The 10,816-nt window shown below is 41.7% G+C and overlaps 1 protein-coding gene across 2 annotated transcripts in view; it reads left to right on the top strand.

Moving 5' to 3' along the window:
- The first annotated feature begins 3,424 nt into the window (after positions 1-3,424).
- The window catches only part of TBK1 (TANK binding kinase 1), a 28,150-nt gene continuing 20,758 nt past the window's right edge, over positions 3,425-10,816 (top strand). Inside the window, exons 1-4 of one of the 2 annotated variants that reach the window (XM_005480563.4) lie at positions 3,425-3,679; positions 7,551-7,671; positions 9,338-9,478; positions 10,326-10,455. In XM_005480563.4, coding sequence (XP_005480620.1) covers positions 7,585-7,671; positions 9,338-9,478; positions 10,326-10,455 — 358 coding nt within the window. In that variant the 5' untranslated portion in view covers positions 3,425-3,679; positions 7,551-7,584. Of the gene's footprint in view, positions 3,680-4,376; positions 6,638-7,550; positions 7,672-9,337; positions 9,479-10,325; positions 10,456-10,816 lie in introns of those variants that run through there. The other variant, XM_014272432.3, reaches the window with a different exon arrangement.

Here is a 10,816-nt window from a genome sequence, read left to right as displayed (position 1 = left end):
TTTTAGCTGAATCTTTAGAAGCTACAGCATTCTTGAAACTTCTGGCTGTTACATCTGAGTGGAACCTGGCCACTTTTCTGGTGCTTAGGTAATAAATTATATTGCTCCCTTGCATGTGGAAGATGCTGGCACAAAGAAAAATTGCATTCACTGCAATATTTCAGTAGCATCAATGGTGTAACAGTGATTTTTAGTAGAATGCTGCTACTTTTATTTTTTTAATTCTATAACATAACAGGTTTTTATAACTATCTCATAGGGACAGGGGAAAGTTTGAGTCTTGCCATGCATGGGATTTATAATATTTTCCTCATGAACTAATGTCCATAGTAAAAAGCTGACTTAGTTCTAGTGTAATCAGATGAGCATTTTTCCTAGACCCTGTGGTGCCATGTTCTTTAATTGAAAAGTAAATGGGAAGATGGGTCAGAAGCAGCATCCAGGATCAGACTGTTGTGATGTTTTGAGCATTTTAATTTTTCACTGAGGGAAGAAAGTCCTGTTACTGCCTTCAATAGGACAACATTACTTTTGTAGGATTTTGTTCCTGATTTATATGTGTTTAATCAAAAGTTTCTTGGTATTTATTTGTTGTATCACAGAATGAGTGCTTATTGTGCTTTTCATGTTTCCTAGTTTCACAGTACTGTTTCCCTGCCTTTGCTGCCATACCCACGCTCCATTTCATTTTCTCCCATAGCACTAGAAGCCTTCCCTCTCTGGCTTGGTGCTTTCCAGGTGTTGCAGTTCTCCTGCACCTCCCCAGCACGAAGGCTGCACCTCTGACACTGCAGCTATAGCTGAGGATTTGCTGTCAGTCTTCTGTGTCTGTCTTGGCCTCCTTCCCCACAGTTATGAAGCTTCACCACACCGAGGAGAGAGCTTTCAGTAGGCAAATTATGAAGTGAACAAGAAAGCTTTTAGGGTTTTTATATGTGAACTAGGGTTTTGCCTTCTCAAGTAAGGGCAGTGCTGCTAAGAGGATGATTTAGCTGTTATCGAATTAGACCCTCATGAGCAAAGTCTTTAAACTGGCCTCTGCCAAAAGAGGCTCTCTTCATTCCTCAACCCCACCATCTCTCACCACTCCTCTAGGTCCCTTTGTGCCAAATCTGAGCTCATCTGTGCCCATAATCAGCTATCCAGGAAGCTGAAGCAGCAGAAACACTTCCCCCTCACAGTGTGTTGCCTGCTCTGGTGGTGGCAGGTGAGAACAGATAGAAAGCAGGGTGTGCCAAGTGTAGGCTAGAGCTGTGTGTGGCACCCATTATGTGGGTGTGCCTCTATTATAAACTTGTACCCTGCCCTCCCATCCATCACTGAATGAGTATCCTGTAGGATGAGTAGTCTGGATCTTCAGAGACTCTTAATTGATTCAGCTTGAACAATTAAAAAAGAATTGTTTACTTTTGTATGCTTAGACTGTTCAATCAGCATACTGTAGTGTTGGGGCTTATGCAATGTGAGCTGTAAAGCAGCACCTTTGGGGTAGTTTCTGTATCTTTAGCCTAACATGTAGTTACTGATTCTGGCTACAAGCAGGTTATTGGGGGTTTTTTTTGTAATTTCCTTCAGTGGTGTAGATGGCAGGTCTGCAGCTGCTGTATTGCAGTTGGGTTTGTGGTGGGTATGCAGTGCCTAGTAACATTCTTTGCAAAGAATTAAGGTTTAGAAAGGCAGTTGCTGGGTTTCTACATCTTTACTTTGAATAAATGGATTCCTGCTGTGCATGGTTTTTTTTTAACATCTGGACCAAGAAATTTACTACTTGGTCCCAATAAGAAATCTTGTGATGCACCTCATAATCAAGAGCATGAACTAGATTCTTCAGGCAGTATTTACATACTTAGAATATAATATAAAAACTACTCAAGCACATGGTGACTCTCAGGGATGGTCTTGTGCAGAGCCAGAAGTTGCAACTCAGGGATCCTTGGTAGGTCCTTTCCAACTCAGCATTTTGTATGACTGACATTTCTTGTGGGGTAGGAAGGGGAAGAAGATAAGAGATAAATGAGAGTACTCCATGGAGAGATTGGGTTGACAATCACAATTTATCCTTTTTCAGACAAACATTAGTGATCTCATTTAAAGGCTGCACAAAACAACCACCTGCACCTTGCCTGTATGACTTAACATTGCTGTGGTCAAAATGCCCCTATATCTAGACTGCAGGTGTTTAAAATCATCGTGATGGTAACTCCTCTAGTGTATAAGGCAAATTTCCTCTTGTAAAGAGTGTCTAAATGAGAAACAGAACTGCAAGTCATAACTAAAGATGAGGCACCTTTTCTAGAGAGATGGTACCTTTTATTTACAGGCTGCTGTAATGGCTAAACACTGATAAGCTTTCAGGCCTGTGCAGCTACAGACTGCTGAATTTGTGAACATGAATGAGAATCCAAATTCAACAGAGGGGAGGAATACCAAAAGTTTTACTTGTATGTTAAAAATAAATGGAAGCAAGGTAAAAAAATTCTAGCATGAAACCGCAATGGCAGTTTCCTTTTTTGTGTCTGTTTTCTCCTATTCTTAAATTGGACAAAATGTTTTGAAAGATGCAAGGACAGAACACAAATGTAGTAGGCAACTATCCCCTCTACAATATAGCATTATAAAGCAAAGTTCAGATGCCAACAAATGGAGAACATAAATTAGGCATTTATATTAAGGCCATAAATGCATCAATGTATCAAAAAGCCCTTAGTGCCTTGCAGCAAATTTATCAGTTTCACTAGGGAGAGCTTCAGAAAAACTTGAGTGCTCTGTAAAAAGTGAAGCAGAGAAAGTCTGAACTTTTGATAAAACTTACGAAAGGTAAGATAGTAACAACAAAGAAAGCCTGGGAGCAAGAGGCTGCTGTCAGTTCCTCAAGAGAACAGGCTTCCAAGGTTTGGGAAGATGGCAACTCCAAACAGGAAATACAGAGCATCAAAAGAGGGATCGTCTTGGAAGGTAAAAAAAAATCTTTTCAGTATTTTCCCACTATAATTATGATCAGATTACATTATGCATAAACTATAAAGCTATCAATATTTCAGTATACAGATCATTTACTGGAACAGCACCATTACCAGACAGACAAGAAACACATAGCAAGGGATAAATCAGCCGAGAACTTTGGTTTAAAACATCAGTAACAACTAAGCGGGAGCGGGAATGTGGGAATTGCCAGGATTTCCTGAGGTTTTAACGAGGTGAAAGAGAAATTACACGGGGTGGGAAGACATTTCTCTCGGGTATCCCTTGAGCCCGCCGTGGGGAGTCGGGGGTCCCACAGCCCCGGCTCGGCGCTGGGGCAGAGGCAGCTCTGCCTGGGGAGCCGAGAAAGCGAAACCTCCGCCGGACCGATTACGCAGCAAAATAATCCCCACGCAACCCTCCCAGGAAACGCTCCGGGCGCTGGTAACATCGCGCCAGCGAAAACACCCGGAGTGACCGCTTTTGTCCAACACCCCGCTCCCACTTTCCCATGTTCCCACATATTTTCCTGTCTGGCGATCCACCGCCTCAGAGCTGGGCGGCGCATCCTCGGCCCCAACGCGCGGGTTCCCGCACAGGCCCCGCCGGGCGGGGAGGGCGCGGCGGCCCGGGCGGTGCCTGGCCCGCTCCGCCTCCCCCCGCCGCGGCAGGAAGCCGGAAGCGGCCGGGGCGCTGGGCAGGCCGGCGGGAGCGGCTGGTGCGTGGGGCTGCGGGGCTGGGCTGGCCAGGGCGGGCTCGGGGGTGGCCGCGGAGGGCCGGGCCGAACCGAGGTGGGCTGCGCCGGCTCGTGCCCTCGCCGCCATCGCGCTGGTGCTCAGGGGAGGCGGCAGCCGCCGGGCGCGGTGGTTTCAGTTTCCCGGGGCGCCGGCGGGGCCTTCGCGGGAGCTGCCGGGTCGCGGGTGGCGCGCCCCGAGGTAGCGGCGGGCCCGGCCGTGCAGTCCGAGGGGTGTGAGGCGAGGCCGGCCCTTGGCCTCTGCGGCGTGCCCGGGGCCCGGCCCATACCCCGATCTCGGTGACTTCTTTCCCCGTGAATGTGACTCAGGAAGCGGCGTCGCCTTCGTGGCTGTAGGAGTTGTTAAAGTTTTACGTCGGGAATCTCGTCCTGCTGCGGGGCGAGCCCCGGTGCTGTGCCCATCCCCTCCCCGCCGAGGGAAGGACGTGGCTCTCCGCTGGTTTCCTGGAGCTGCAGTCCCACACAGGCCGAGTCCTCTGCCTGCAGTACGGGACCGAGTACGGGTTGGACATTCCTAGAGTAGGGGTGCTGAGCAGCACTGGAGCCAGGCTTGCCATTGTGTGTCTTTGTTAGGCTTCAAGCAGCTCCTTGTGTGGCCAAGGGCAGGATATTTCCGTGATTGAGATGCCAGCTGTTGGACTGGAAACCCCCTAAGGAGGTTGTAGCTGAAGAAAGCAGGGGTAGGAAGCAGGAGCTTTAGGGGGAGAACCTTATTTTCTAAGCCTTGAGAGACGGCATACAGGGAAGTATAAAACGTTAATACTTAAAAGACTGTGAATAACATTTATTTGGAATCTCAGCACCTTGTCTGTTGGCTTTGGTGGCATATAGGATCTTGCCTGCAAGCAGAAAGTGCCATCACTTAAACTTCATCATCTGTCCCTGCTTGCCTGGTGAAGTTGTAGATTGCAGCTGTCAACAGGAGAGTCATACCTGCTTTGTGTGCTTATCCCGTGTGCCTGAGGTAGCAGAAAATGCCTGCCTGTTAGTTAGGAGCATTAAACTTCCTGCTTCAAAGCATTGGAAGTTTAAAAAAAAACTGTATTAGCAAAGCAGCCTTTTTTTGTTACAATCCCCTCTGCTGATAGATTAAAAGAGTAGTAGCATGACCAGAAGCAGAAAAATCTTCAATAAAAAACATGTAAAAAGCAGCCCCCAAGCCCCTGAAATGCTAATGAGTCATGGGGGATAATAAATCAAACTGCAAGATGGAGAGATTTCTTTAGATGTATGTGAGGAGCTTTTGGCTCATCTAATACCAGACTTAGTGACCATAAGTGAGATATGAAGAAATAGCAAGTTCAGCATTAAGTCTAGTGACAGGATCAATCACAGAGCTAGAGCCTTTTTAAATTTTTTTCTTTATTATTATTTTAATAGGAAACCCTTAGTAACTTCATTTAGAAATATAGGGGAAGAAATGAAGAGAAAACTTGAGATGCTGAGTATTTAGCAAATATCAGTTATGACTTTGTCAGAGAACACATAGTATTAAAGGAGGCCTAACATGTTAATCGATCTAATTATTATAATTTGAAGGTTAAAGCTGAATGAGACTTTATTCCTTAGATGTGAAGACTGCCAAAAAGAGTGTACTCTTTTAACAAAAAAGGATAGTAGTGCAATACTGACTTTGTTTTGCCACACAGTATGTACCCTGGGATTAATATTGCTATATTTATATCTATATATTGTTTTAAGAGTGAAAAACTCGAGACTTTGAGAATCCATTAAATGACTTTCTGATCTGGGTTTATTCTTAATATCCACTGAATGATACCAAAGATCATCTGTTGCAGTCATGTTCTTTTGTTTTCTCATCCATTGACCTTTGTGCATATTTAATTATAGATTAAGACTGTAAAGAAAAAGAGCTGATCTTGTACATAAGCTACCTCGTCTTTATTATTTTGGGAAATGTAATAATCCAGTCTATTAATGGGCTGCTAATTTTTGGTTTTATTTGAATAGATTTTGATGGAGAATTTCTGTGCACTGTCTGTCTGATTAGAAAGGATTCGTTATGTTTCTCTTGCTATGAGTCCATGAATGTTGTTTTGAAGTAAATCACAAAATCCATGCTTACTGGTAATGTGCCAGCTGGCCTGTTAGGAGCAGGAGTTTAATTATGAGAGGAATGTTTAAACTTGAAGATTTTACAGATGGTTTGCAGAGCAGGCTGTGCATTATTTCTTTGCATCCTCTCTTCTGTACCTTCTGTGTCTGCATTGTAGAGAGATCATTGGCATCTACAGTAATTGCCTGATGGGAGAAGTCATCTTATCCTACTATTGCAAATTGTCTTGTCAGAGTGAACCCAGAATTGTCACGGTTGGGAATGTGGCGCTAGGGTTTGCTTTTTTTTTGTTGTCTAGATGTGACATAAAATCTTTTGTCCCTTCCAGAGGCATTAAGAACTTTTGCAGATGGCATTGCTGCGTGACTCTCAGTTAACTGTGGAGTAATGTCAGGTCTTTGCTTTGTGTCATTGCATTCTGTACGCTGCATGTCATTGCGTGGATGCTTTGGGACAGCTTTGCAGGAAGCCGCACATCTCACCTGCGGGAGCAGCCGGAGGACAGTGTGCGGTCTGCGGCCGCCGCAGGCAGAGGGTGCCCGGAGCCCGTGTGCGCCCTGAGCGGGCCGGGAGGGCGGCGCTGCCGAGCGGCTCCCTGCGCTCTCCGGGGCGGCTCCTGCGCACCGGGGAGCTCCCAGAAAGTGCCGCTTCTGCCAGCGGCTACAGGCCGTGCTGTCCTGCCTCGTCTTCAGCACTTACAGGAAAGGCTTCTTTCTCTGAGTATCAGTCAGCAGTTTCCTGTCAGATACCACGTGCAAGTAACATGCAGCGTCCCCTGCCAAGCTGAGCGGAGACCAGCACTGTAGGAACTTCCCTGCTCCAGTTGCCATTTTGCAATTCTTTAGGTTAGGCAAGCTCCATCTTTGATTTTAGAGCCTTTTCCTAGGTTGAATGGCAATATCAGTGTGTTAATTAAACTAAGAAGTTAAGGGTATTCACCTGCAGCTCCTGCTGTTTTGGCAAACAGGAAAATGTGGCAGTTCTAATGTTCTATTTTATGTTAGTAATTTTAATTTAATCAAACTTTTTTCCTCTTTCATGTGAATCTGTGTAGACCGAGTATTTGACAGTTCATATTTCAGGAAGGGTGGGGAAATTCTGTAGATGTGACATACCCAGTATGAACTTTTAGAAATGAGAGAAATGTCTCTTAATTTCTTTCAGTAGTAATTGCTGGCTCCAGCTAGTGGATGTAAATGCTTCTGTCAATTGTAGCTTTTTTCAAGCTCATGTAAAAGTAGTTTTTTATGTGTTGTTAGTCCATGTCCTTTCACAGTTCTACTGAAATGCAACTTCCAGAGCCAAAGTGATGTAAAATATCTGTATACATAGCTAACATCATCTCTAATGTTTGTTCTTTGGCAAATGTACAGAATAATGGAACTCAGTTTCAGGTCTTGCTTGCCTTTAAAAGACCTTGTACATGTGTTTTTGCCTCTTTTCTATATGTTTTGTTACTTGTTCATTTCAATGCCATGTACAACAGTAGAGAGATTATAAGATTTTCACCTTTCCAGTTGATCTTTCAAACAAAATCTGGGGAATACAGACTTTAAATGCATAGAGGTGTTGTGTCAATGGCATTAGTTTTGATTGTTTGACTTTTTTTTGTTTCCATGTTTCACTTCTAGTTCCTCCACTTGGTTGTTCTTCATTCTACATGTCATTGGGGTTTGGACATTTATATTTCCTTCTAATTTAAATAAGTCATGTATTTTACTAAATTATAATTCAGTGTATTGAACCTTCTGTTTTAAGGTGGAAAAGAAAACTGTCTGATCAAAGAGCAAAGATGCAGAGCACTCCAAATTACCTCTGGCTGTTGTCTGACATTCTGGGACAGGGAGCAACTGCAAATGTTTTCAGGGGACGACAGAAGGTTTGTGAGGAATTTTCATGTGCAAGTAGCATCATGAAATCAACAAAAAAAAGTTCAAGATTTACGCCTAAAGCAAATGTATCTGTGTAATTATTTATGCTTAGTTTTTAATTTCTAGTATTTGTCTAATTTGAATAAGAGTTCTGTAGTTAGATTTCTAAGGATTTGTTCTTAATGTTGCATTATTTTTCCTTGTAAAATACGTTTCTTCAAATTCTTCATTCCTTTTTCTTCATTTTTACCAAAAAATAAACCTTATTCAAGAATATGAATAGCAACAAATGACCTACCAGTTTCTATTACATGATCCTATTATATATATCTTTGTTAAACTGTCTTTTCTTTGGTTTTTATCTGTTGTTTTGAAACCTGTTCTGGTGATTTTTTTTTTTGCGTGAAATACTCTTATTGTAGTGGATGAAGCTGTTGTTAGTTGTTATCTGTAAGTCAGTGCTTTTTATATGTCTTCTTGGTGACATGCCTTGGGTAATCAGTGCGAAATAGTAATTTTTTTGCTGTGCAAATGATACACTGCAGTGTATGTTGCAACCTGAGTGAGGGGCTGAGAGGACCTTACCTGTGTAGGTCATTTGTTTCTATGAATTTCACAATATGTCTCACAAAGCAGGGATAAGTATAGTTGTGATAGTTGCCTTACAGTAATGATAGTCTGTGTGAAATCAGTACAAAGTGATTTGTAAGATACAGTGTTTCTGTGGTGTGAAACAGCATTAAGCAATAGTTTAGCAGTTAGTGTGCTTTTCTGGGTGGGTGAATTTCAGCACAGAATGATTCCCCTGTAAACCATGGTTGCACCTGTGATTGCCCTCACAGTCTGAACCTGTGACCTGTGGCTCATTGTCAGTGGGGGAAAGCTTTTACCTGGGCCCCAGTAGTGCATGTGAGCACAGCAAGGCTGTGTCCTTAGAAATAATCTGTTGCACCAGCTGCTAGTGCAGGCTTAATCCTAGGGTGGGCACAGGAAGATGCTTTGCCCTGAGAGGGACAGGAGTTGCACTTCCAGCTGGTGCTATTGTTGCCTGAGTATGTTGAGGCTTAGTCCCTCTGGAGAACTTAAATCTGACTAAGCTCCTGATTTATGCTCCTGACACTTATTATGTGGGTTTGAACTGCTTCAGGATTTTACATGAGTGGCATGTAGTGCTCAAAACTGCTTTTGAAAAAACAAAATACTGGTTTATCACTATAAAGAGAACAGTAAAGAAAGAAGAGAGCAACATTCAGCTACCAGAAATTGTCTTTTAGCTTAAGTAAGCCAAGTATGTGCATGCCTCTCATTACGTTGATTAGTGCAAGTAACTCTTGCCACGAAAAAATATTTTTCAGCTAAGCTGAGGATTAATTTTTAAGTGTGTAGCCTTTGTTATACTAACAGTCCTCTTTTTTAAGAACTCTTAGGTTTTGTGACCTAATGAGTTTCCTTTCAGCTAGTCTTTTTGCTTCTAATCTATATTAAACTAATGCAATGTTATTTTTGTAGCAGAATCTTTATTTCCACCTTAGCACAAAGTAGTATTTTGAAATATTTTTAGACTGGTTATACTAGCATATATAATAGAAAATCAAAAAATGCTTGGATAATGTCTATGTGTACATTTACAATTTTTTGCTTCTGTTTGATGAGTAGTTTGTTTGTTTTCAACAGAAAACTGGGGATTTATATGCTGTCAAAGTATTTAACAGTATAAGTTTCCTTCGTCCTGTGGATGTTCAGATGCGAGAGTTTGAAGTATTGAAGAAACTAAATCATAAGAACATTGTCAAATTGTTTGCCATTGAGGAAGAGGTAATGAATTGTGTTTGTGATCTGAGATGCATGGAAGTAACTGCAGTAACTAGTTTTTTGTTTTATCTACAACCATAAAGTGTGCAGTTGCATTTTTAAAGAATGGTAACATACATGGTGATACAAATACTCCCACCCAACCACCACCATATTTTGGTTTTCTTTCTTCTTTGTTGTTGTTGTTGCTGTAAGAAAGAATATGCTTGCTTTCAGTAGGTGAAACATCTTCAGTGTGTAGGCTCAAGTAATGAATCTTATCTTGAGAAGCCGCCTGTCCTAAGTTTTATCCTGAATTAGCATTTTTAAGGTATCTACATGTACTAATATTTAATAGTTGAATAAGGGAACTGTTTATAGTTGAAGGTGTTTTGGTAATCCTGACAATTTTATGCTTTTCTTTCTCAACCAACTAAAATGGTGACATAGGATACTGCTATACAGTAGTATAATAGTATAAATTGGAGCAGCTGAACTGAAACTGAGACTCTTGAGTTTAAATGATCCAGATGATGAGATGAGATGAGATGAGTAAAGAGTAAAGGACAGTTGATATTCTCAGCACTTATGGTGTGCAGTTTCTCACTTGTCCACCTGTCAATGCTGCTGTCAACCTGCTAGTGCCTAGAACTTGAGGCTTTCTTATTTTCCCCTCTCCAAGTTGGAATACGTGAAACAATATAAAAATCCACCTGCACTTCTTTTGAAGATCACCAGAATGGAAATTATGATATAACTATAGATTTTACTTTTCTTTTTTTGAAAGTAAGGTCTTGCGGTTATAGGTAATTTCTGACATTGGTGTCACAATAGTCAGATTCTTAATCTCTTTTTGATTTTTTTTTTTCAGACAACTACTAGACACAAAGTACTAGTTATGGAATTTTGTCCATGTGGGAGTTTGTACACAGTTTTAGAGGAGCCGTCTAATGCCTTTGGTTTGCCAGAGTCTGAATTCTTAATTGTTTTGAGAGATGTGGGTATGTAGACTTAGCTCTTTGGTCTAATTTGTTGACTGAAACAATCTCATACTTGTTTTATTTACCTTGAAACAGCAAGAGACAAATTTACATGACTGTCAACGAATTGAGCAAATTAATATGGTCATATGGAATCACACATTTATATCTGTGTTGGTATAGGTATCTGCATTTATGTGCAAAGTATTGATGTATTTTTTTTCTTTATTTCAAGATTACTTTTCACATATTGAACAGACTTCTAGCGATAATTTCAGAAGAGTTAATTAGAAAAATAATATGGTTTACCTTTGTTTACCTGCTATAAAATTTACTTTATGGGAGAGATGTTACTGAGGGCGAGAAATGCTGTAATTTAACT

The sequence above is a fragment of the Zonotrichia albicollis genome, chromosome 4 (genome assembly GCF_047830755.1).
Source record: "Zonotrichia albicollis isolate bZonAlb1 chromosome 4, bZonAlb1.hap1, whole genome shotgun sequence".
In the NCBI taxonomy this organism is placed as follows: domain Eukaryota; kingdom Metazoa; phylum Chordata; class Aves; order Passeriformes; family Passerellidae; genus Zonotrichia; species Zonotrichia albicollis.
This window is presented reverse-complemented; position numbering and strand designations above follow the sequence as displayed.